The 27121-nt window shown below is 41.6% G+C and overlaps 1 protein-coding gene across 6 annotated transcripts in view; it reads left to right on the forward strand.

Annotated features, from left to right (window-relative positions):
* The window catches only part of CAB39L (calcium binding protein 39 like), a 61320-nt gene that overhangs the window by 30228 nt on the left and 3971 nt on the right, over nt 1-27121 (forward strand). For all 6 annotated transcript variants that reach the window (XM_038135137.1, XM_038135165.1, XM_038135155.1 and 3 more), the window contains 6 exons: nt 7210-7374; nt 11614-11732; nt 16156-16324; nt 19847-19906; nt 21376-21441; nt 21943-22086. In XM_038135137.1, coding sequence (XP_037991065.1) covers nt 7210-7374; nt 11614-11732; nt 16156-16324; nt 19847-19906; nt 21376-21441; nt 21943-22086 — 723 coding nt within the window. The remainder of the gene's footprint in view (nt 1-7209; nt 7375-11613; nt 11733-16155; nt 16325-19846; nt 19907-21375; nt 21442-21942; nt 22087-27121) is intronic.

The raw sequence follows: 27121 nt of genomic DNA on the forward strand, positions 1-27121 counted from the left end.
CATGGAATGGTACCCATCTGAGCTTTAACTAAACTCTATTGACTGCACTAACATCTGTCTCCTTAGATAAGGATTGAATTTGACCCACTTTCTCCACGTGTCTAATTTTTTTTTAAACTATTAATGTGTTGTGTTGCCATAGTGCTTTCTGATGCTTTTTAAACACTCCCAACTGAAAAACAGGTTAAGTTTTCATGTTTGGTTCTTACTTTTTTATGTGGGCTTTCTTGTTTGTTTGCTTGCATGGATATATGCGTGCTTAAAGCTTTGTCATTTCTCAGCTACATTTTGATGGTTGATAGACCACAGGCTGAGAAGTGCCAGCACATCTGGCTCCTTTTCTTCAGAAGTGCTCTTTCTAATACCTTGATTTTACAAATTTTTTAAAATAATATCTATTTTAAAGAAGGGATTACAGCACTGGCAAATTTAATAAAATAATTGGGAGGTTAAGTAGGGTAAGACAGAGCTGAAAAAGTAGACTAAAATGTTCTTTATCAACAATCCTCCTCTCTTCCAACATCTGAAATAAAATAAGGTGTTCTTGGAGCATATATAATTGCTGACGTCCTGTTTGGGCTTTGATGTGGTGAAGAGCAATTAATTAAGTTTTATTGCAGTATTGTATAAATGTCATTACAATTTAATCTCAGTTAGGTAGAACCAATCAGTCCTTGAATTTAATGAGAAATGTCCACTCTGGAACTACCCAGAAAAGCAGGAAAGTATTTAAATACATAGGAAAGAAAGCCTTCAGAGCTTAGGCTCTCTTCTTTCTGGTACAAACTCCTATAGCATTTGGAGGATGCATGTAAATAGGGATGAAGAGAAGAGAAGCCATGAGACCAAGAGGTCATACCTGTTGAACCTGAGGAAGAATGGACAGCGTGTGACACTCTGCTCACACTGCTTCATTTATTACTGGTGTGTCTTTGTTGATGGATATTGAAAAGGAACATTGATAGAAAGGGTGCCTGACCAACCTCACGAAAAAAGGGGTGGGACATCCTCAAAGCCTCAGCTGCTGAGCCCAGTCAGCACAAGGCAGTGCTGGTGGCATCCAGTTTGTCACTGAAGGACATCCTTGAACACATCACCCTCCCGCTGCTAACCAAACACCTTCGGGTGCGGCAGCCTGACTCAGTGCCATCTGTGGTGCCTACAGGTTTGGTAACATTTTCTGAACCTGCCCTGCAGCAAAAGCCTTCCAAGTGTCACAGGCTTTTAATTTAGTGCAGCAAACGGATCTGAGGTTGGTTGAAACTTGGTCTAATCTTTGCATGTGGTCTAGATGGGCTGAAAGATTTGCAGTTTCTGGTATAGCTGATCCAAGACAAGGGTTTATTGTGGAAAATGAACCCAAATGCATTAGAGCAGGTTCAGAGCACTGTGCTGAGTGCTTTCCTGTCAGGCAGAACTGCAGGCTGCAGTGCCTTTAGTCAGTGTTCAGAAGCATAGTGAAGTGAGATGTAAAAATAACCTGAAGTGTCGTGCTTCTGCCCCTTTCACTTAAATCTTTCTAACAAGACTGCTCCTTCAGGTAGGTCACTGCAATCTGTCCTCTCTTTCATCTCCACCTGCTGTAACAAATTTGGTGTTGTTCAGAAGGGTCAGGAGAGCAGCATTTTATTAAGGCTACAATTAAAAGACTTCAAGATATCTGGAGCAAATACTTCTATCAATAAATGCTGCTTTTATTACACAGCAACAAGGAAGCCATTCCTGGCTGCTGTTCACCTTGCTGGCTGCTGCGTTGGTAAAGCTCTGGGGACTGGTGTGTGAGATGAGGTGCATGTGGAGGGCTCTGTGTGCATTTGCCTGGAAGAACAGTTGCGTGACTGCCGGGAACGTGCATACCCATGGATGCGATTCTGCAGCTGCCAGAGCCAGTTGCAAAATTGCTTTCCATTTCATTGCTGCACACTGAAACCAAGGGAATGAGATAAGAAGGGTTTGGCACCCCTTCCCCCTAGCTCTGCGTGTCCTGGGGTTTTGTGGAGTGTTTCATGTTTCAGCTTCCCTGTTCTGCTAAGGCCTGTTATTGCTCTAGAGGTGGGAGAAACTCCAGATACCATCAGGTTCTGGTGCCAAGAGTTTAAACCTGTCTCTTCTGGTTGCTTTTATTTTTTAAGGACCTTCAGAACCTTTAGTTCTGTCTTAAGTCCAGGCTTAACAGTGGGAAAGGAATTTATGTCCAGGTGGGGCAAACATGTCTTGTTCATTTGATCATACATCCTTTTAAAAGGCGGTTCCCTGCTGTGCTTGCTTGCCCAAATTGTCTTTGCCAGCTTCCTTGAGTACTAGTCCATAATGTTTTGCTAAATAACAGACAGCAGGCCTCCTGATCCAAAATATCCACAATTTGTCCCTGTAGATCCATTCAGCATGAAATTGCATCAAGAATAAGTCAGCTGGGGTGATCTTGAAGTTAGTTACGTGGTTGTTTGATTCAGATTCTGCTAATGGCTTTTCTTGGGAATCCTTACAGTCGCATGCAGAGAGAGCTGCATTGGCACTGCTTTTTAGGAGAAAAATTGGTTTGAATCACACAGTGAGAATATTTTTAAACCAGATAAAACCAAATCAAGGAGCTTTATGCTTTTAGTTGCAATATATAGCATGGAGTACTGGCAGATCACTGAATCACACATTGGAGTATTTAACATTGCACTGGCAGGCATCTCCGTGTGTTACTGTCTGCTGCTGTGCAAGAGAGAAACAGTTTATAGAGAGATTTTGGACCTGGAAATGTGCTAGGTACACATAAAGAACCTGTATGTGCCTATTTGCCATATTCTTGTGGCTCTCCCCTCCACAGCCTATCCCACCCCTGAAGATCAATCAGTCTTTCAGGGAAGATTTTTTTCATATAGAATTTCAGAGAATCTTTTTTCCATAAGCTCCTTTCTTTGTGTTATGTTCCAGTTATGTCAACAGTGACAAAACTTTGATCTGTGAGGAAAATAAACAGAAACAACAATCTTCAACTTATAAAATTTCCAGCTCTGGTTGAAGCTGTTGGTAGGTTTAGAAAGACACATAAATACTAACAAAAAATCAGCCTTATGAGGAGGGCATGTTGAACATGTCTATAATTTAACATAGAGAAGTTATGCAGGCTTTTTTGTACTGTCTGTTTTCCATCTGCAAGGCTGTTGTAGATCATCTACACCCTAGTCCAGTAGGGTTGGCAGAGTAACCCAAGGATTGTTAGATTTCAACATTTACACAAAATCCTGTCTTTCAAAATGGACCCAACAACGTCTTGTGGGTTGATGGTCATTGTAAACTACACTCTGTGGATGCAGAGTCAGTTCTTGTTAGAAAGACACTTGTTGGAAAGACCAACAGCTTGGCTCAGGAGGTTGACATCCTGACATCTGTGCAGGGACAGCAATGCAAACACTGAACTCGTGTGTGTGCTGGGAATCAGCTTGCATTTCATTCTCACTTTTTTGTCCCTATCTGCAACTTTTGACTGTCCAAAGTTCATCATATCCCACTTCAAACATTAGTATGTCTCTGTATAAGCTGTTCTATTTAAGAGCATGTGTTTAGTTTTCTCCTTTCCTCCTTTTTTCCTCTCTATTCACAAGAGCCTCTCTAAATATAATGGCATAAATTCAGTCATGATGGAAAGGACTTGTACCTAGAGGACTAAAGGAAAACCTGCTGGAAATAAGATTGTGCCTAATTGCAAGAGTGAGGCAAATGGCTGAAATGCTTTGATATTTCATGAAATTGTTTCTTTTGCACTGTAACTTTTGCTGGAGTAAAGGTTGCAGCACTTTGCTATTGTTGCTCTTGCTGCTGATGGAAAATAAAAGGTAGCATGGAAGTCATAATAGAATTAGGGGTTTCTAGGGAATCCTTTTAATTTTTTGTCACTGAAATTCTGTTTGTGACATCGTTGTGGGGAGGATGTCTTGCTGAGGCTTTTTGTTGGTTTTTGCATTTTTTTCTAAAGAGGCTCAGGACTGGTCTGATTTCTTATGCAGATATGTTTCTGTCATCTTGTGTTTTCCATGTATTTGAGTGAATAAATGTGCTTTGTTGTTTGTTTTGGACAGATGTAGGATCTTTGGATCTTGGAATGCCTTTTTTTTTCTGAGTATTTAGAAAGTTTCCATCCCAGAAACAGTGCTTATGTACTTAAAGTATTATTCTAAAATTGCTGTGAGATTAAGTGGAAATGTCAAAACAGAGGCTGTTAATTTAAGAATCTGTGTTTGGGATTATGGTTTCCCTCCGGATATATTGTGAGGGATATCCGCTGAGGAGCGGTCCTTAGATTTGACTGTCGGTAACTTTTGGTGGAGAGTAGCACATCAAAACACAGACCATGGAGAGGCTGTGAAGGGGGAGGAAATGACACATGAAATGTAAATTGAATGAAATGTGGAAAAGCTGAGGAGATGAGCGGATGGGATGGCAGGTGATTAGAGAAATGCAGCTGTGGTGGTCACTTCTGCCCACCAGCACCAGGGTTCTATGTTTCATTTTCTCACACTGCGCTTTTTGGCCTCCTTTTTGAGAATTAAACCTAAAGCTGAGTCCTGCAGACCTTTTTTTCTACATATCAGAAAGGACTACTTATACTTGAAAGCAAAGTTATTAATTTTTTTAAACTACAGAATGCCAGAGATATTCACACCCAGCCCGGCAGAAAGGGTGGAAAGCCAAAAAATGTATGGGCTTTGCCTTTGAAATGAAAATATTTCCCCAGCTCTTATAAAGATTTAGAGCTTTAGTTTCTAAGATAGAGCCCCTGTTGTTAATCCCATCTGTACTCTGTGGGATATCTCAAGTGACACACGACTAACATTTGAGGTAAAAATAGGCTCTTTTGCTGAGTGATGGTAAGGAACATCAAGACTTCTGCTGTTAGAAGTTATCACACAGCGATGCTCATTGACACACTGCTCATGCTAACCTATCTCAACCAGGAGAAAACTGCAAGTAGGTACAAAGAGATTGGGGGAGAGCAGTTCTTTATGCTGTGCAAAATCAATGCTTAAATCTTCCCGATAGCTGCAATGTAAAAGTGGCTTTTTAGTGTGGTTGGTTTTGGTTTTTTTTAGGACTTCTAGGTTTTTTGTATAATTTTTATTCACTAATGTGAATAACAACTGTGATTGAAGATGTTGGGAGATCAGCAGCAGGTGGGAGATGCTTCTTCAGGGCATTGTGGGGTTATGTTATCCAGATTGATGGGGTGGTATTTGAAAGCATGATGGTTTTCCTTTCAATGTATGTGAGACATATATAGAAATTATTGATGTGGCTTTGAACATCTATTAATTTCCAGTTAGCTTTTACAAATCACTCTCGGTTTTTCTGTGCTTGTCTTGATTTTTTTCCCCACCTGCTATGCTAACAAAAGGCTAACTTCAAGTTAAGGTTTTTCAAAGATGTGACATGCTGTCTTCAGCATCCTGCCTGGCAGTTTGCTGTCATTCTCAGCTTTGCTTTCAAACCTGTTCCTTACTTCCTTCCCACTCCCTGCCAAAGAATCCAATCAGCCTTGCTGCAGGTCATGTGTGTATTAAATATAACCCGACCAGAAGGAGCCATTGCCTCCATAGCCCCATGGCTGGAGCAGGTGGGATTTACAGCACACACATCCACATGGAAAAAATGACTCCTTTCCTCCACAGAGTCTTTGTTGGTTCGAAGTGCAGCATAGCTGTGAGGAGAGTGTGAGCCAGTGCTGCCACGCTGCAGCCAGTAGTCCTTTACTTTGGGAATGGGTATTGTCACTCACATCTGATTTTAACCTGCTGACTGCATGAATGCTGAGCTGTTACCTGTTTACAGGCATGTCTCTTTCCTTTCCCTGTTGCAATCCTGCTGGTCAAGGTTCTTTGTAAGGTAATTCCGACTCATCCTCTACATTAGGTACCTGAAACATTGCACATGATTTGTATACTCTAGGCAGGAGCAAAAGATGTGAAAGATCTCTTTTACTTCACTTGGTGGAGGCTGTGGAGCTTTACTGAAGCAAATTGTTTAATTTAAATTTCTCAACCTGAGGCTGAAGTGCCTGTGTGCTCAGTGAGCAAATCCCTTGTGGGAGCTGCTGGCTCAAACCGCACCTGATGAGGAGAAATAGGGGGTGGCAATGCAAAGCTGTCAAGCTTGGCTGGGATAACGTTTATTTTTTCCTGGTAGCTGGTAAAGTTCTGTGTTTGGAATTGAGGATAAGAGTGAAGTTGATGACACTCTGATGTTTTAGTTGTGGCAGAGCAGTGCTTACACTGAGTCAGGACCTTTTCTGCTCTTCAGCCCACCCCACCACCGAGTGGTTTGGGGGCACAAGAAGCTGGGAGGGGACACAGCTGGGACAGCTGAGCCCAGTGGGCCGAAGGAATATTCCATATCTTATGGCGTTATGCTCAGTCCATAATGCTGGGGGGAAAGCTGGCCCAGGGCTGCTGCTCAGGAACGGGCTGGACAGTGGGTGCTGAGCAATTGCATTGTGCATCACTTGGTGTTTATTGTTGTTATTGTTGTTATTGTTGCTACTATTTCTTTCTTCCTTTTCTATCCTGTTAAGCTATCTTTATCTCAACCTCAGAATTTATTTCCTGCCCCCAGTTCCTTTCCCCATCCTACTGAGGGGCAGTGAGCAAGTGGCTGTGTGGTGTTCAGCTGCCTGCCAGGTTAAGCAGTGCCACAGGGCTGTGAGGATTTATTTGGGTTCCCAGCAGAGGAGCTGGGACAGCCCATCAGGAAGCAGTGGGTGGGAAGACAGCCCAGCAGCCACCCCTCCGGCTGTGGCAGCCACCTGGCCTGGCACCTTCATCTGCCACCTCTTGCCCCAGGTGTGCCGTGGAGCCCCACTGGGGAGGACTGGGGGAGCAACAATGAAATTGCTGCTGCCTCTGCAGGGCTGTGCCTGCCTCCAAACCTGCTAGAGGATCTCGCTGGTGCTGGTTGGCAATTGCTCTCTTGGCACTATTTTGTGCCCATGGTCTGTAAATGGTGGTATGTGATAAATTGAATTTATCTTGCCTGCAGGGTACTGTATGGATGCTCCAGCCTCCATGATTACTTAAAATTATGATATCCTTTTGCAATAGATAATGAGCATTGTAAGTACATTTAGAAACATTTGTTTTGAAATTAATGCCTTTTAAAAGAACACCTTTTTTTTTTTCCTGTTTCATTTTTTTTTTAAAACAAAACCCATTATCTGCTGGTGAAAAGGCTTCGGAGGAAGTGTCAAAATCTCTGCAAGCAATGAAAGAAATTCTGTGTGGGACGACAGACAAAGAGCCACCCACAGAAATCGTGGCCCAGCTGGCACAAGAGCTCTACAACAGTGGCCTTCTAGTGACACTTATTGCCAACCTGCAGCTGATAGATTTTGAGGTAGGTCAGCATCCATAAACTTTTATCAACTCCTTGGTCTTGGTGTTGTCAGTGACTAGAGCCAAATTTTGCAGAAGTCTAAATAATTTCATTGCATTCAAAACTGTTTTCCATAGGCTGAAGAAAGTTGGCGTTCTCGATTGTTTGGTGTCCTGAAAGACACTGGCGATAAATCTGATTTTTTAAAATTAAAACAAAAAAATATAAAGAAATATTTCCATGTGTATCCAAACAAGATAGGACACAGTGCTGGGAATACTGTCTAGGACCAACCTTGTAAACTGCAGGGATGATCTTTGGAAGAGTGTTACTAGAGCTACCTACTGTCTCTGAAGAGTATCCAATTTAGAGAGGGTTCAGGGACATGGAATAAAAATAATTGGAAGCATGGAGAATTTCGTGTGACAAAGACTGAAAGAATTAAAATGGTTTAGTTGAGAGGAAAGTTAATTGAAAAACATGTTAAAAACAGACAGCAGGTCACAAGGTGGTTTGGGTGTCCCCCACTCAATTGTTTTGATTAATAGAATAAAGGAATATAACATTTTTTTCACAGTAGAAAGATTAATATGAATATATATGTATATGTATTATATAATTTTATATATTTAAATATAAAATTATATATTCTATGGAACTTCTTTGTTGTTAAACCAAAAACCTAGTAAACAGCTGCTGTGACAACTAAACTTGCTTGTAGGTAAGGAGAAGAAGAGTTATAGTAGCAAAGATTGCAGTAATTCAGGATAAATACCAATCCTGTTAATTTACTGTTGACTTGTAGGGATGGGAATAAACTCTGTCACTGTCGGGTCATTGTCATTCTTGTGGCTTGCAGTCAGCTGGGATAGTGCCCCAGGGACTGCTGTTATGAGTTCCATGATTTCTGTGGCTCCTGGGTGCTGGTGATTCCTCACAAGTGTCTAACCAGCGGGAAATCCCCCATGCCCAGGAGCCAAACATCCACTGCTGAGGTCTGGAACAGGAGTGGTACCCACTGTACAGGCAGCTGCTGGAGAGAAAAATCAGTTTCTCAAAGAGATCTGATGCTCTCAGAGACACCTTTTGTGGGAGTCGTGTAGAAGTTATTTTCTTTCCATTTTGTAAATGAATGAAAGGGAGGAAAATGGGTGATTTCATTTTTCCCACTCCACCCCCTACCACCAGTAAATCCAGGATCAAGGTCTGATTTATTTATTTTCTATTAATTTTTGAAAATGGAATGTATCAGTTTTTGAAAAATTTTAGTAGAATCCTCTCACTCTGGCTTGGGTCTTAAGTTCAGGAGGTTTGTTTTTTTTAACGCTTTGTCTTCTCTGTTCCTCCTCTGGTTACTGTTAAATGTCTAATTACAAAAATACTCAAAACCCAACGACACAAGCCCTTAAAAACCCTTTAAGAGAAATGGAGAAGAGGGGAGGAGAAGGTAGTGTAAGCACAGAAGGGAGACTTCTGCGTTTTTTAAGTTACATGACAGTCTGTATTGCTTTTGCCAGAAAAAATTCTGTATCAACATATTGAACACACAGTCTTTAAAAGCAAGCACTGGATAAAACACCTAATCTGTTGTTGAATTGCTGTTACTACAAACAATTCTCATAATTCTTATTGCAAAATCTATCTTTTATTAATTGCAAAAGCTTTCCAATCATTTAGCCAAGCTCTTATACATGTTCTTTGGACAAAACACTAGAAACCAAACGTCACTAAACAAGAGGACAGTAAGATCATGTGCTGCTTTGTCTTCATGTCTTCCCATTGACTTTTCCAGTTTATCAACTTTTCTGTTTCCATTTTGTTATATGGGTGGCTACAGCTGGCATTTAAGTTGCTTCATTGAACAAGCAGTTTCATCGCACTGTAACATGCAAGTTAATTTTTTGATCCGTATGGAATGGTAAAAAGCAAATCATAAACTACTGAAAATATGATTTCTGAAGGCAGTAATGTTACTTTGCTTTGTCCTGACTCCCTGTGTCCTCCTCACCAACCCTGCTGCCCATTTTGATCCCAGTTTTTCACAGCTCCCTTTGAAGATGTGTTTTCCAAGATGGTGTAGGGGAGGCTTCCATCACACATCCATCACACATCCATGGAAGACACAGGTTTATTGCTTCTGCCAGTCAACTAACAAGATATCATTTCAGTGATGATATTGTTTTGAAGCATTAAATTCAGGTTTGGGCAGGAGCCCAGAATCAAGATCTGGGCTTTTCAGAAATTTAAAATAGGAAATTTATTTCTGGACTTTAAAGAACTGAGACAAATGTGCAAACAGCACAAGTCAACTAAAAATGTAGATGTTACTGTGTGGAAGACTAAAGGTTCACAGACTGTAAAGCCCCTAAAAAAGGCAGTAAATAACTACAAGCCCAGGACTGGTGATTTTATAATCTTTTCCCTACTTTGCATTGAAACAGGGGCTAAATTATGGTATAGATATAATAAAATTTCTTATTTATATAATGCATCCTTGGCAGTGTTTTTTGTTCTCATCTAGCCACTCTCTCTTCATGCTGCCTTATCTTGTGCTTCAGTGGCCATATGTACTTCATTATAAGGCAAAATTCAACTGCAGATCCATGTAAGGAGTGTTCCAAAAGCACTCCTATGTATGTCAGGTGGCGAGGGAAATCTGTCATGGTTCCCTTCTATTTGCCTTCATTCCCTCCTGGAGAACCCATGGAGATCCACTCTGGCTTTCCCTCTCATTGATCTCTAGAAAATTGGCTATAATTGGATACACACATCTATATATCTGTATATCTGTGCATCTGTATCTGTCTCCTCTCTGCTCATGGATATTATGCTGCAATGCACACAGGATTAAGTAACTGATATAATATTTGGCATAGCAGAGAGGTTCACTTAATTTCTGGCCATCTTCACCTCACCCTTTCATCAGCTCTTCTCTGTCTGAATTGTTTTCATCTTGGAGTAACTGCTGAAGCCCGTGGGGATCACAGGATTCCAGGCATATGATATGGGTGTTGTAAAGATAGGGGAGAATGGGATGACTTTATACAGAATTAGCCTGTTTGAAATTGTGTCCAAGGGTCAAAAAAAGTGTTGCAGATAAAGGCAGATGGACTGGCCTGCACTGATTTGATCCTCCTGTTTAATTCCCAGAGTCTCCCAAGTCTCCAAGCCAGCTGGGCTGGAACAAGTAGGAAGGCAGAATATTTTGTGTTCCTCGGCACTGATTTAATTGTAGAGGTGAAACCAGGGAATTTTCCTCCGTGTGAAACTATCTGCTCCTTGGCTTCAAACATTCAATAATTTCTCTGCCAAGGAATGTTTGTCCTCCCAAGACAGATCAATCAGCATGTACAGATTATAAGTGACCTTTTGCTTTAGCTCGCCCTGTGCATAGTGACCTGCTGTTGACTCAGTGCCTTGGTTACTGGTCCTTAGTGCAGCCATCTCCCACCTCCCTTAACTTCACATCAGTTTGTCTGCTGTGCCAGGGGAGAAAGCGGCAGGGGAGGATGTGGATTTCTAGTGCAAGATGTATTGGTGAACCCTCTGACTGAACAGAACATGATCTGGAAAGACCTTCTAGAAAGCTGTTTGCACAGGGAAGCATTTGAAGACAAACTGTGGTTGTGTAGATAGGTGCGTACAGATCAACATCAGGACAAAGGGAAGGACTTCAGTTTTGCTTAAAGCAGAGACACATAAATGATGCAGCCGTTTCATTGGTAGCTTTTTTTTTCATTTTCCATGGTAAATAATGGGCATGATTTAAACTGAACCCTGATTTTCAGAAATGTAGTCACACTTGGAGCTGTTTGCACTGGACTGATAAAAAGCTTTAGCTTTTTAAGTGTAGGCAGTGTGGCAGTGGTTTGGTACCAGCTCTGTTACTCACATTGGAGGCTTTGGGAGTAACAGCACACACGGCAGCAGCACACCTGGCTCAGGGCAGTGGCTTGCTTTTATGGTGCTTTAGTGTTGCTGTTCGAAATAGCCAGGGACTAGGGTGGCAGTGTAAGAGAAATGCACGCCTTCATTTAGGGGAAAAAAGGTGCAAATGGGAGTGGGGAGCCTTCAGAGCCCCCCAAAGGAGGAAGCCTTCTTGTGGCATTGGAGAAACAGCAAATATGGGGCAGAGACTGGAGGGGAAAAAAGGCTGACCTGTTCTGATTTCAGTTTCATTTGTACTCTAAATCAATGTTATAGTAAACGGTTGTTTGCTCATGTTTTTCTAAGCAAAGATATATTTTGCTTCTTTAACAGGGCAAAAAGGATGTTTCCCAGATATTCAACAACATCTTGAGAAGACAAATTGGCACACGCAGCCCTACTGTGGAATACATTAGTGCCCATCCACATATCCTATTCATGCTTCTAAAAGGGTAGGTGCTTTAATTTGAGTTTCATTAAAGAGCATTGCCTGGAACATGCTGGCATTGCAGTTGATCTACTTTCTCACTTGAGGTTGTTTTAAAAAAAAAAGGATTTTCAGATTTTGTTCCAGCTTTCTTACTTTATTTTTTCATATTGACTTTCTTTCCATGGAACTCTATACTTTTTTAATGATTGCATTATTTAATTTGGCTGTTATTTCTTCACCAAACTTCATGTTGAAATAATGATATGCTGGTTGTTTTTGACTGCAGCCCGTGTGATGTGTACTTCATTTCTCACCATGAACTCTTGTGTAGCATTGCTGGTGACTGCTCAGGTTCATTTAGACCTTTTTGCATTGCAGGAGTGACCAACAGTGGTGTCTGTAAATAATTGGAGTCAAACTGCAGCACTGAGTGGTAGAACAGAGAGAAGCAAAAATTCATTAAAAGAGTAGTTGTGCCTGTGGGACAGACTTCTCCAACGCATTTGGCCACAAATGAACTTCAGCTTTAAATTCTGTCTGTATTTCTGTAATTTACTCCACACCTTTCAGCATTAAATTTTTTTTGGGTCTTTTTAACCTCAGGACAGTGCTGATAATTCTCTCCATCATTATTACAAACTATTTTAAATTTCATGTGTATATACAATAATTTTCTTCCCTTTTCTCTGTCTTTGTTGTTTCAGTTTTTCACTCATTTTGATCTTGCACATTGAGCATGTATCACTACCATATGTCTGGGCTTTATTTAAAGATAAAAAATATTTTTGGATTGTGTCCCAGATTTTCTTTGGCATCTGTAGCAACCAAGAATATTAAGATGATAGTAAAGTTTTTATGCATATATGCTTCTGACAGACATTTTACAGTAAGTGGCCTGAGCTGGGGGATGAATTTAAATAGCATCACTTAGATGCTTTTTTTTTGAGAATCTTGCTGCATGCAGCAGTGTGTCTGTGGTCCTCAGGCTCCTTGTTCATGATGTCTTGAGTAGCCCTCTGCAGCACTGCACTGGCTCAGAGTTGCCATTTCTGGAATGTCTTGATAAAAAGTGCTGTTGAATCCATCAGCAGAAGCCCAGAGTCAGTGCTGCCCAGCCTGAGCAGCTACTGCAGGACAGTGTAATGATGTCAGACGTGATGATGCCTTCCCTGCCTGTGTCCTGCTGCTGGGACTGTCTAAAAATGAGACCTAAAATCTGTGCCTGCAGCCAGGGCAGGGCCCTGAACACACAGATTGCTGCGTGCCCACAGTGTGGGGGTGTGTGTGCAGTCAGCTGCAGGACTGGGAAACAAGCATCTCATGTTAGACACCACCACATGAAAATAGGACTTGAGGACATGTTTTCTTATTTATTTAATGCTGAATGAATTTTACTATTTATACTATGTAGATATATATTTATATAATGCTATAGGAAACACGGGAAATCAAACTCTGCTAAAGGAAAGTGGGTTTGGCTGACTTGTGCCATTCTGTGTTTGTTACATGACATCACCACATTAACTGGAGAGAAAAAAAAAATTCACCTCTATTATGACTGTAAAAGAAATGGCCCAAGACTATTGTGACTGTTGTACTTCCATTGGATGCAAAATTTCTTCTGCCTCAAAAGCAAAAGTTTCCTTTTTTGTGGCTTAATTTGAGCTCTGTTGGGTGGGAAGGATCTTCAATCAGAGCTCCCGCCCAGTGCTTCCTGTCTCATGCTCCAGTGGAACTGCCAACTTGAGATAACAGTTCCTACCTTTTAGGCTTCGTTTTACTTGCTGCCTGCTTCCTTCCAGCTTCTCAGCTTCAGAAAACACACAGCACATAGTTCACTTTGTTTTTCTTTCATTTGTGTAGGTTATTTGGCTTTGCTGCTGCACGAGGACTTGAGTTAATAGCATCTTCTTTTCTGTGTGCAGGCTTTGTGTGTAGGATTTCAGATGAGTACAGTATTTGGTGTACATAGAGAACCACTTGTATTTGGGCCAATTTTTTGCTCTGGTGTCAGCCTATTGCATTAGCCCAGAAAATAACTTTGGTCCTTTGTAGTTTAAAATACTTTCCCTCTAGAACAGTGACTGCTGAGGACTTATTTTATGGCCTTGCATTGTTTCTCTCAAGTGACAAATTTGGAAGCTTTTTTATGAATATATATCTATATATCTATATATCATGGCACATGCTATCTCTACCCTAGACACTGCCCCAGCCTGTGTTGTGATGATCTCTTCATATCACAGCTCAGTTAAAGCTTTAATGGTATATTGGCTGAGGTTGTAGAAGTCCCCTGGAGTTTATCCAAGGATAAACTCAGGCTATACAAGTAATGTAAAGTCAGATCACAATACTTCTGTTTAAGACCTTGTGTCTCCCAGGCTTGATGCCTTCCCAATCTCCAGCCTGTGCTCCTCACCTTGTACCATCCTCTGCGCTAACCATGGAGGACTGATTTCCTTTACACAAAAATGCATTTCTGCTCTCAGTCTTGCCTGTTTCAAACTTCTCAGTAAGTGTTTTGAAATGCTTCAAGTCCATTGTTTCATTTTCTAGTTCTCTCCAGTATTCACTGTGTGGGGGTTTCTTTAGGTTGTAAGTTCATCCAAACAGAGAAGAACTCAGTATTTTTTATTTTTTTTTTTTGTGCTGTGGAAATGCATCAGCATAGAGCACTAATTGCTCATTAGAAGTGATTTTGAATCACATTTCTATCATTCCTGCCTGCTGGCTTTGCATGTAAGTGTGGGTGCAAAGGACATGCTCGCTATGACTGGGCAGCCTGTAAACTTCTTCCAGGCTTATTCCAGGCACCAAAGCCAACTTCCCTCGCTTGTGTGAACAGCCAAGGGTCCATAACCCACTTCCAGATAATGGAGCATTTGACTAAGAATGATTCTGTTGATACTTAATGTTTTTAAAAGTTATTGTGCTGGAAACAATGTAATTTGCTTTTATTCCAACCAAAATATTCATTAGCCAACTATTAAATATTTTCCTGGCTGCACTCCTAGGAGCAGTTCTGCCTCATTTTCCTTAAAAATTAGTATTCCTGTTAATGGAGTTGATGCCTCAATGGGAAACATCAGTGAATTTCTGCTGTCTGAAGAGTTAGAAATTCAAGTTTGCAAATGCTTCCCCAAACCAAAACAAACAGAGGCTTGAGTGCCTGCATTTCCTTGAGGGTGGGAAGCTTCATTTGCCTGTTTGGAATAGCAATCCATTTTCATTAAGCCAACTATTGTTGACAGCAGGTTGAAGTATGCAGCTCTGGTATGCTTGCAGAACACAACTGTTCTTTTAAACTGCATGCTAGGGGTAAATTTGAGGGCCCACTCACTCACAGCACAGATGGCATTTTGTGGTTTTTTTTTCCTTTTTATTAAAAATGTATTTCTTTTGGCCTAGTGATAGGAATTAATTGTGCAAAGGAAAAACGATGCTGATAAGCTCTGGGTGATAATACACAGTTCTGATATAGTATAACCAGTTTATTGAAACAGAGAGTGCTTTCTGTCCCCTTGGACTTCACCACTTGCACATGATTTCTGGCAGACTGCTGGAAAAAATTCATTTTAAAACCTTCTTGACTGTTGGATTTAATCCTTTTTTGTTTTTAATGTGTTTCTAACAGTTTTGTTTCAGATTAATTTCAGCTTTAAAGAAATCAAGACTTTATAGAAATTGAAGATGAGCTGAATTTCCTCCCCCCTCCCTCCCTTGCTTCCTCTCCAAGGGTGATTCGTGTGCTGGCTCCTGGCTAATGCAGTGCCTCGTGTGCCATAACAGGATTGTAACTTGAGGAGTGGGTGCTTGTGTCCTATCACAGCCAGAGCCTCTGCAGAAGAGGCATTGAGCAGAATTCCTCCTAAACTGAAGAAAAAAATAAAAAAAATCAGAGCTACAGAAAGCTTAATCCTGTGTAGACTGCCTGGAGAGACTCTTCCTACCTTCCTCATTAATAGTCCAGAGTGATGTCCTCTAGAGGAGGAGTGGGAGGTGATGGATGGTCATGAGGTGTTACAGTTTTCTTGGATAAACTGAGGAGCTCAGAATTAAATCTGAAAAGGGAGGTTATTACATTGTACAGGCTGTGCTTTCTCACAAATCCAAAAGGGTGAAGGAGCTCTGTTGAAATGTTGCACACTCCCCACGGTCTTTCCACAGAGAGGGGGTGTGGTGCAAATTTACACCAAAATGTGTTTTGGCTTGGGAAGAGAGAGGTTTGCAATGAAAAATTCTGGCAGCCTTGTCTGTGTCTGCTCCTGAGCTTTGGGATGAGGTCCTGCACTGGGTACGGCACAGTGGCTGGGAGCTGCCCTCAGTGTGTGGTGTCCTTTCTGGTGGGTGTTCCCTGTGCTACAAAGTTCCCTGTTGCTAGAAAGGTGCCTGTTTATCTTCTTTCTCCAATGTTTTGATGTTTTCTGTTTCTCTTCATTCTCCAGATATGAATCCCCAAATATTGCCTTACGGTGTGGAATTATGCTGAGAGAGTGTATCCGCCATGAACCCTTGGCCAAAATCATACTGTTTTCAGAACAGTTCAGAGACTTTTTTAAATATGTGGAAATGTCAACATTTGATATTGCTTCTGATGCCTTTGCTACATTCAAGGTAAATTATTCAGTACATGCATCGTAGTTTGTGTCAAAAGCAGCACTCCATCAGAAGTCATCACTGAGCACTGGGTTGCTTTGAACTTGGTGGCTTTTTTATTGTTCAGTAAAGGATATAATTAATTAACCCTTGGTCTGATTGTAGCAGGATTCACAGCAGTGATCAAGCCTGCAAAGAATTTTTAGAGAAACGTAAATCTGTATTTAATTAACACTCTTCACCTTGATAACTCACAGTCTTTTGTGCTACCATTTAAAACTCAAATTAATCATGTGTTACCTACAGTTTTTGTAAAATGCTTAACCTTTTTCTCTCCCTACCTTCCCCCATGACAAACCCACTGCTCGTCATGACCAGGCATGATGGCATCATTTAAAACTAACATTTGAAATCTTTGTAATTTTTGTTGTCCCTTCTGATCTCAGCAGTCAGGTATAGATTAATGCCAAGCATGCTGATTATTTTACAATGTTTTCATAGTCTTATTCTTGTGACCCATGGTTCAGTGTAAGGACTGTAGTGCTAAAAGCTAAGTAAGTGGAAGCACTGCATAGGCTCTGTAGAGTAGAGTGTACTGTGTAGAGCTTGTGCTGTATTAAAAATGAGGTTGGGTGAAGATACCAAATTTCTTGGGGTTTGTGTGTGACCATCATCCTTCCCACCAGGTGCTAGTACAGCCTCTGAGGAAAAAAAAACAAATAAATTTGATGCCTGTGAACTTCACATACAGGGAAGATTAATTTATTTCTGAAAAACAGTTTAAGAAAGCTGAGGGAAAATCTTTTTAGTTAAAGACTCTTCTAAATATAGATCTCACTCCTTTTTTTCTTCTATCACTGAGCTCCCTGCTGTCATAGAAACACATTGTTTATTCTTTCCTTTCAAAGCTAATTAGAAACATGATTGGATAGACCTCAGAAGTAATTGTAAGGAATGTTAGAGCTCAGCTCAGTGATTCTACATACAGTGAAGCCTGGCTTTTTACTGGTGTTTACTAACCTACTGAATGGGATAAAGATTTGCATAATGGAGATAACGTTGCATTCTTCAGTAATGACTTGAGCAGGATTAGCAATTCAAATCACCCCTTAATCAATTGCAGCATCTTTCCCTTATTTTAAGTTTCACTGTTGTGGTGTCCATTAGGTAAAGGTTATGAAATTAAAAGCAGCACAGAAACACAGACAAGGTATAAAAATGCAACAGAACTGAGGCATTTAAATCTTTTGTTTCTGGCATTTTACCCTATGCTCAAAAGAATATTTGTTTCTGGTCAGAAAAAGTGTTCCTGGACTCAGTTCCCAGCAGAACAGGTTCCTTTCTTGACAGAAGAAAATTGCATCTTCTCCCCAGGTCCTGCTTAAACAGGACAGCAGAGTGTGTTGGTGGTGATGGGCAGTGTTCACCCCAGCCAGGAGGCAGGATGGGGATAAGGGTCAATTAAGCTGTGGCAGGGACTGTAGACTGCTACAACCCTCCCAAAAAGAAGAGAGATTGATGTTGTTCATGGATCTACAGCTGTAGAATGTACTTCTGTCCCCTGTGAACTCAGTGTATTTTTAGTAGGATTTAAAAATAGGACTCTACATCCTCACATGCACTGGAAAGAGAGGAGTATGAGGGCAGTTCATCCTCAAACAAAGGACAGAATTCACCTTTTAAAGTGCTTGGGGGAAATGTATAAACAGCATTTTTAGTTTTTTTTTTGAAATTGCCTCTTAGCACCTGATACACGGTCAGTTCTGGAAAGAAACCAGCTGCTCATTTCATCTCCTGTTTGTCTGTCGCTCTGAATAGCTGGAACAGCAAGAAGTGATGTGGAAGCAACTGAAATATGGGGCTACCTCATTTCTAATACTGGGAAAAGAAGTGCTGTGATTGTTTGCTGGCTGGATTACTGAACTCACGTTTTCGTTTCTGGTGTCCCCATGTTGGGTTTGCAGTTGCCACCGGGGTGTCTGGTTCAGAGCTGAAAGCCTTGGATGGTCTATGCACCAGAGGAGGCCTTAATTAAATATGCTTTAAAGTCTGAGGATATTTATAGTAGGGAAGCACTGGAATTATGATCTGAAGATGTACTTCTTAATTAAAGTTATCCAGGTGCACTGCAGAGAGGAAACAGAGCTGTTAAAAATGCAGAGGAGAAGGGCTTGTATTTCAAGGTATAATCTGTCTGTGGAGGGTGCAAGCAGCAGTTGGAATGTGCTGGCTGAATGCTGCTGCTCCATGCTTCCTCATCATTTCCTATGAAAAACTCATTTTGTTTTATATTTCATTTGTGCCCCCTATTGAAGGACTTGTACTTGCCTCCGAGTGCCCTGCATAAAAGCTTCTTAATCACGGGTTTCACTCAGCCTTTAAAAGTGCTGTCACTGCAGTCCTGCTAAATGAAGGGATGTATTTAAAACAGCCACTGGATTTTGTAGTGCTCTGCTTTCCTCTTATAATTGATGGTAAAAATAAATTAAAGGATTAGTATGTAAAGGATTTCTTTTATTTGTGAGGATGTGTCTGTGCATCTGCTTGAGCCCCTCATCAGCTTCAGTCTCTGCCTGGGTAGGGAAACCAAGAAAAAGATTGTAAAAAAGAGCAGAAAAATACTAACTTGATTCACTGAAAAATACCAATTTGAATGGACTTCATCAGGCATTTATTGCGATCAATGTTGTATTTTAAAAGGAGCAGTAAGATAAAAATCATACTTCAATGCCTCACACTGGCCACTCATTTCATAGCTATTCATCCAGTAAAAAGACACAGTTTCTTCTGGAGCTGAACATTTGCATCTCTGTCGCTGAGCACCAGCATCACCATTCTGTGGGAGAGGTTCTTTTGATTTCAATTTGAATTAGTTAGCCTTCTGGAATGGGAGGCAGTCTGTCCTGGAAGGTGTGCTCTGCTTTGTGTCAGAAAGTCAACCCTGGGCAGAAAAAGCTCTACAGAAGAGACTCATCCCACTTACCTGAGACTCCTTCCAGGGAAGGGAGTGGAGGTGGAGGGAATCTGGATGCTCAGCTTCAGCTGGTGCCTAGCTTTCATTATTGAATAGCTACGTGTATGTATACAGTGGTTGAATTCCAATTTTCCTTGCATTCTTGGAGATGAGCAATAGCAGTTCAGGCTTAGCATCGTGCCCAGCTCTGGGGTAGCATGCAGGTCACTTTTGGCTTGGAGACCATAGCTCTTCCTCCACAAAGGGTTAATTTTCTTTCTTCCTTTTCCTCCTGCCTGTTTAATGTGAGTACTGTGCACTATGACCTATCGACAACAAGAAAAGGTGGGAGGGAAACAGGAATAAAAAGAAAGAGTGCTAGAATAGTTCTGTCTTGATTCTGTTAGCATTACATTCACTGAGTTCTCCCTAAAGTCCTGGTAACCACTTAAATGAGTGCATTGTTGTCTATAGAAATCATCTTGTAAATGCTTTCTGGTCAAAACTGCTGAAATAATACATTTGAGAATCAAGGGACAATCACAGGCACTCAGTCTCTCAGGTAACCTTTCTCTGTTCTTCCCCAGGACCTGCTAACCCGACACAAATTGTTGGTGGCAGAATTTCTGGAACAAAATTATGATGTAGTAAGTATCAATGCTGAAAGGCTTTTTAAAGAATCCATTTATGCTTGGCTGAAAACAAACCCGCACAGGGGGTTTTGTGCTCTGCATAAACTTCTGTCATAGAACTGCAAAACCAAACACTGCTTTGGACACAGCCAAGGTCTCAGGAGAACTCAGAGGTTAAGAGCAAATTTAATTCCTTGCCGTGTGCATCGGATCTCCTCAAGTGTGAACAGGACTGAAACTTCACATGCAGAAAGACCGTGGGAGAAAACCTGTGCATGGTTTTAAACAGTTTTGTGATACCCCAGCACCAACAGGGCCATAGTGGTGTTATTTACTCTGCTTTGGGACAGAAGAGTTACTGAAACTAGTTTTAGCGTTACTGGAAATTACATGTACCTGAATGAGGGACTGAGGTCTGGGTATTCCTATTATCTTCCTAAGGCAATTAGTCCCTTGGTTAGCTGCTATTTTCACTTCGATTTTTTGGCTCCCTTTTGGACCAAATGTGGGTCAAAAAAATTCCATTGGTTTCAACTAAAATTGGATTGGTACAGATCATGGAATTGGACTGTGGGTCATGTTTTTGTGTTACCTAAGGTATTCTTTATTTCACTGCCAGAATGAAAAGACAAATTTCTTTCATTCTGGTTACCGTGAAGGTTAAGTAAAGAGCAGGCTTATTATTGCTGAGTCACTAATGCAGCTTAGCTGGAGCAAAGTAAGTGTCTCTGCTAATCTTTTCTCTTAATACTGGAGCACTTCACTGGAACAGTCCCCACTCTACATTTATTTGATGTTTAACATTTTTGAGTATCCATCGCCTAAGCAAGTTGGTTTTGTGTTTTTGTTTTTGGTGGCTACTGGACAGCAGTGTTGATTTTTCCTGCTTGTTTGGTAGGTAGTCTGAACATATTGCAGCCTTGTCTCTCAGTCTTCCTGACCACAAGATCCCCTTGATCCATCCCTGCAAAATCCAACACACGCTTTGCTCCTAGTGACCCTTGCTGGGCAAAGAGCTTTAACGAGCGATGGTGCTGAAGGCAGACGAGGTGGCACCTCACAAAAGGAACATTTGGGAGTTCCCATCACCATTCTGGGGTGCTGCATTGAGTCACACACCCAGGCATGACCACGATATGAGTGAGTGGACGTTATGTGCTGGACCCACATGTCCTGGCAGCAGTCACCCTTCTGAAGAGAAGGCTGTCCAGGCACTGGATTACTTCTGTCCCAGTTGGCTCACACCAGCCCCTGTTCCATCCAGTCCATATGTGGTATTCCCCCTCTGCAGCACTTGGAAGAGGAGTGTTCCTGGGCATTAGTCAATTCACTGTGTGATAACCAGCCAAGAGAAAAGGCTACAAGAGCTGGGCCTGGCATTGCAGTGAAGTGTTAGAGGGTGGCACTGCTACAGCAGTGAGAAGGACCAAGAGAAGGAAGGATGGACATGAATCTGATGCATTTATGTTTTCTTGTTACTCTAGATCTTTGAGGACTATGAAAAACTCCTTCATTCTGAGAATTACGTAACAAAGAGACAATCTTTGAAGGTAAAGTCTCTCAGCACTTTCCTCCTAAATTTGTACTCTGTGTTTTGCAGAATATCAAGGTGCATGTATGGCAATGGAGCAACCATTTTTCTATCAACAGAAGAACTAAGGGCTTGTGATGCTTTTCCTGAAAAGCACAGGAACTCACTGAGTCTTTTCGTTCCTGGGCCTCTGGGGAGGCCCTGAGCCATTTCTATGGAATGAGTGCTGCCACTTCTCCTCTGAGCTCAGACCTGTGCTTTGGTTCAGAGCATGGGTTACAGTGAGCTTGGCAGTAATGTGGCAGTCTCTGTCTGGGGCACCAGGTGTGACATGGCCTGCACGTGCAGGCCATGCAGAGGGGGGCGTGAATGTAACATGGCAATGAAATGAGGGTGTCTTTGTCTACACTTGATTTTGTCCCAGCTACTCACACCAGCCCCCGTTACACCCAGCCCATATACAGGATCTCCCTCTGTAGTATTTAGAAGATGAGCATTATTTTTCTAATTTTGCTTACAGCTTCTGGGTGAGCTGATTCTGGACCGACACAACTTCGCCATCATGACGAAATACATCAGCAAACCAGAAAACCTGAAGCTGATGATGAACTTGCTGCGAGATAAAAGCCCCAACATTCAGTTTGAAGCATTCCATGTGTTCAAGGTGAGCCAGTATGAATTACAGAGGTGGCAGACTTTCTCTTCGCCTCATAAAAATATCTTCCAAGGTAGACGAGGAGAAGTCCAGAAAATTAAGGCAAAGGTTGAGGTTTACAGTCACTTGCAGTATTTGGGAGTGTCATAATTGAAAAGGGCTTTCAGGTGAGACCTAAAGCAGCATCATTTTGCTTTGAGCTGGGGGTAGTCAGTCAGGTAGCCATGAGCTACAGGTAACAAAATACACGACTTCTAGGTAGTATCCAGGGGACCTTCTCCCCACTCCTGGATCATTTTACCTTGTAATTCTGGGCAAAGATGAAAAAAAGGTCTTAAAACTCTACCTTAAAATAAAAGTAGGTGGTGCTGGTGCTGGGCATCAGTGCAAGTGCAATATGCTTTTAATGGTATTAAAAAGGTTTGGTAAATCTGAGCTTGAAATGAGTTTTATCCTTCCATCATTTTGCAGTGACATTAATGCAGTGTTAAACAATTACCAGGCCCAACCAGTGTCCCTTTTTTCATGATGATCAATGTTAATAAGTTAGAAGTTTATGATTTTCCTATCAAAAGAGTTCTCTGCTCTGGTACAGAGGGTGAGTCAGATTGTTATGCAAAACTAACTCTAATTTGGAATGAACATGTTAATTTCAAACTATAAATAAAGTTGTTAATGATTATCAGAAGAGGAATTTTGGGCCTCTAAGGATATTCCTTCCCTAAGCTGGCTAAGAAAGATACCAGATAACACCAAATGACTGTGGAAAGAGGTCACAACACCCTCCACAAATTCAGGGTGACTTGTTAAATTTTGTACTTTTGCCATTTCTGATTTGGGAAAAAAGCTTTCAGATCTTCAGCGTGGACACTTAAAGAATGTGCAGCTTCTCCAAAAAGCTTTTAGTTTTGTAAAAGAAAAAAAAAAGTTTCAAGGAGGATTAAAAGAAAATTCCTTTCGTGAAATAAGCGGCTTGGTAAGCTGTTCCCTTGCTGACTTCCTCCAGTCAACTGAACCACTGTGAGTAACTTGTACTCCTCCTCCTTATCAGGAGGTGTGTGGCTCCAAGATAAGCCAGCAGTCTGGCTCCAGACACTTGCAGCCTTTGAGATGCCAGTGGAGAGAAGGTATCAGAGGATTTGGGTTTCTTAGCCACTCTGTGAATAAATGCAAGATTTTTATTTATGAAAGACATGAGTTGCTGGTCCTGAATTAATGATAGGCATGGACCAGGCCTTGGGAATGGCTGATTTCATTTATTTTAGGAGGCATTCAAAAGGACTTGGAATAATGTAAAAGGATCCCTGTGTGCAACCATGTCACACATTGCTGTTCCTCCCATTCTGCCTTCCCATTCCTCCCTTCCAGTATGTTGCATCCCATTTCCAGTTAGAGTGGGGATATTGCAGGCTCATCCTTGCTTGACCACTTGCAGTTGCTGCCACGTGGACATAATGCTTGGACCTTGGAGTGCCAGCAGAACAAACCATGAGCAACAGAAGTGTTGTGTCTCTTCAGTTCAAAGGGCCAAGCTCTGTCCTCAGACACCTCCATGGAATATTGTTGGTCTTTTCCAGTGGTGCCAGTCAGCAGCACTTCAGCAGGGCCGTGGCATTCCCGTGGCATTCCTCACACTGCCTCACACGCACAGAGCTCGTGGTGGGGGAGCTGCAGACTCAGAGCAGAACCTGATCAGCTGGAAATTGCTCATTCACAACCTCCAGCAGCACACGATAAAGTGTAGAGGTGCAGCAGCTCCCCTTTTAGGATCCTCCTCACTGAGGATCTGGGTTGCCTGGATGTAGCAGCATCCAGCTCCTCCCCAGGTGTAAGGGTCTTTATAGGGTTTGTTACAGGAAATTGCATTGTGAATTAGCTTTGTAGAGAGGGTCAGAGAAACTCTTTTCCCTCTGATTTAACTTCTTAAATTGAGTTCTAAATTCTTGAGAATTAAAGAATTAGAATTCTAAATTCTACTGAATGCCAGTATTTACAGACTGGCACTGGCATTGTCTTTAAGTTTGTTTGTGCCCAGTTCTGCAGTTCCTGCCTCCTGTTTCTGGTTTTGTGTCCCTCAGCCCCGTTCTCGTCAGCTGTAATATTCCATGTTAATGTAACTGGGAGAGGAATCTTGTCCTCAGCTTCTAATCTCATAAATTTTGAACTGTGCCTGCATTTTTAAATTATGCCTGCAAAATACCTATGCAGTCCTGGCTGAAATTACAGTAGACTAACCACAGTGATTTGGAATCAAAGGTCTGCTGAAAAGTGGATACTTGCTGCTCTGTCTGAGCTGCCAAAAGATTTGGGTTTAAATTACCTGATTTAGATGTTTCACCAGTTAGACACAGTTGAAATGAAAAAGTGTTTGTTTTGTAAGCATTCAGATTCCAATGCTCCAGTGCCCCAGCTGACCCAAAAGAAGGCTTATGACTCTTACTGCCTGAGGCAATTTCTAATTAGTGGAGATTTGAAACTGTGAGATAGAGATGAAAGTGATGAGCACTTCTAGTGCAAACTTATTTTGGAGGAACAGTTTGTGGTTGAAAATGCCAATACCCCCAAGCTCTGAGAATATTTAATTTACCCAACTTACTGTGAGTGGGAAAATGAAGACAGAGTGTGCACTTGCAGTGCCTTTTTCCATTCTCCATTTAGGAGAAGGTTGATCTTCCTCCTAACTCCAGCCCCTTCTCTTCTTTTGCCTGAAAAAATGGACCTTCTGTCTTGCAGCACCATCCTAAAGGTCTGTAGCTGCTTTGTAAAACTGGATGTCCCAGGCAACGTATGCTTAAGGATTACCCAGTACTTAATCATGAGGAAAAGCTAACAGACCTCACCCCTTCCCTCCTCCTTTGTAAATAATCCAAGAGGATCACTTAGAGTTGTGGGCTTTGAGAGTCACTGGTTCTTCTCTGCAGTGATTTCAGTGGAGAGTCTCAAGGGCACACACTTTGGGGATCAAATAGTGGGAAGGGTTCTCCAGCTCCTGTGGTGGGTTTGTGATGTGTTCCATTAGTGGAGCCTACCTCGAGTTTGCCTGTCTGTAGGGCAGGCTGTATCTTTCAGACCTATGTGAACGTGGTGCAGGGATTCCTCTGACCTCTCATATTCAAAACCAAAGGATAGGAACAGCTCTCTTGAATGTCACATAAACAATTTGCTGATTTTGAGGAAAACACCCTGTAGCAGTGAGCTGGGATTATGTGACATTCTTGCTCTTAAGGGGACATTTAGCAAGATATATTTTACTGTTTAAATCTAAAAATAGAATGGGTACACTATGTTTTGTGACTTCAGTTTCATTTTTCCATTCTCTTTCATGCACATTACGAGCTACCTCCTGCAGCTTGCTCTGCAAACGGCCTCACATAATTTGACCATACTGACAGTTTGCTCTTGGTACGAAGCCGAGGCCGTGTTTGTGGGGATGTGTCCTCTCTGTTTCTCAGCTGGATAATCTAAAGGACAAGGATTATTATGTGAAGCATTGTGCTATAAGCAGCATGAACCATGTGTGTTCTGTGTGTGCAGTGTCCTGACAGTGACATTGTGCATGACCCCAGAGCAAGTCCTAAAATACTCAGTCCAGGGCATCCTGTAATTGCTCCTGCTCTGCTCTTGCCCCAGAAGGTTGTAATGCCTGGTTATTAATTGTAAGGAAATAAGGTCGAATTCTCCAATCAGGTAATTTTGATGTTTGTTTGAAGAAATACATTAAGACTTTTAATGGAGAAGGTAACAACTATTGCACTTTGGACAACTTTTGAAGCTTTAGAGCTGATTTTCATTCCAGGTCTTTTGCAAATACTCATGAAATGGAGCTTTCTCTGTTTTGAGACATCTATATTTAGAGTTGGATTTTTTAAATGGGTACTGTCTTTATTTTGGGTCTCCATCTCTCTCATCTATCTCAATTTAGTGCTCTAGAACATATATCTTTTCATAATAAAACCACAGGTGAAACCAAGTTCTCTGTGGTTTGATCCAACTTCATTTTAGTTGAAATGTTCCAGATAGCATTAATAATGTTTCTGGTTTTAGGGATTGATCTCCTTCTCTATGCCAATACAGAGTTCTGAATGAGGGGGACCCTTTCTAACATAAAGTCTCGTGGTGGTCCTGCTCCTGGGCTCTGTGAAACTGCTCAGTTGATACTGACAGAATTGATTTTGTTTGTTTGGCCAAAGCATTGAATAACATTTCAGGAATTTTCTGGTCCTTGAACATTCTCTCTTTACGAGTCCCTGTTGACACTGGGCAAGATTGGCAGTTGAGATGATCTTTGTTTGAATGTTCACTTTGCCAGTTTTGCAAGGGGAAGATTGTAATCTATAAATAGTTGAGCAGGAAGGTAAACAGGATGTGATGGCTTCTATGAAATGAAGTTCTTTATTTGCTATGGTAATACCAGTGGTAGGCCCAATATGAAATGCTATTTACTAGGTTTACCACCAACCTTCCAGTTCTGTTTGCAGAACAGAGAGCTTTTACAACAGGAATTATTTTGATTTCTTCATTTTGAGAGTCATCCTTCAGATAAATATTAGGGAGGCCTAATATTCATTGAAGGAAGATGTTCAGCACTTCAAGGTCAGGCCTTCTTTGATGGTTTCCATTTGCATTGTCATCAGATGATTTTTGAACATGTGGGTCTTGCCAGTGTATCTGATGGCTTCTTCTTCTCATCACCGAGGGTGAACTGAACTCCAAAATAAAATTTTTTATGAAGATCTGTAAATCCCTGCTTGTAGGCTTACATCCTGATTTTCCCCATGGCAGCTCATCCAGATGACTGAGGGCTTATCATAGTCCAAATCCTGGAAGTATCCAGCTTCCATCAGCACGATCACCTGCTGTAGCTCAGCACTCAGGGAGCTGCATCCTGGGGCTGCTCCAGCTGAGAGCATGAAGTGCTGCAGCCTCATCCCGAGCCACATGAGCATACTCAGGATATCTCAAGATTGGTGTAGATAAAGCACAGACTGGAAAGCTGTAAAGCACGTTCATATTTACATCCCCAAACCCTTTTTCTCCCGGTCTG

The sequence above is a fragment of the Motacilla alba genome, chromosome 1 (genome assembly GCF_015832195.1).
Source record: "Motacilla alba alba isolate MOTALB_02 chromosome 1, Motacilla_alba_V1.0_pri, whole genome shotgun sequence".
NCBI lineage: Eukaryota > Metazoa > Chordata > Aves > Passeriformes > Motacillidae > Motacilla > Motacilla alba.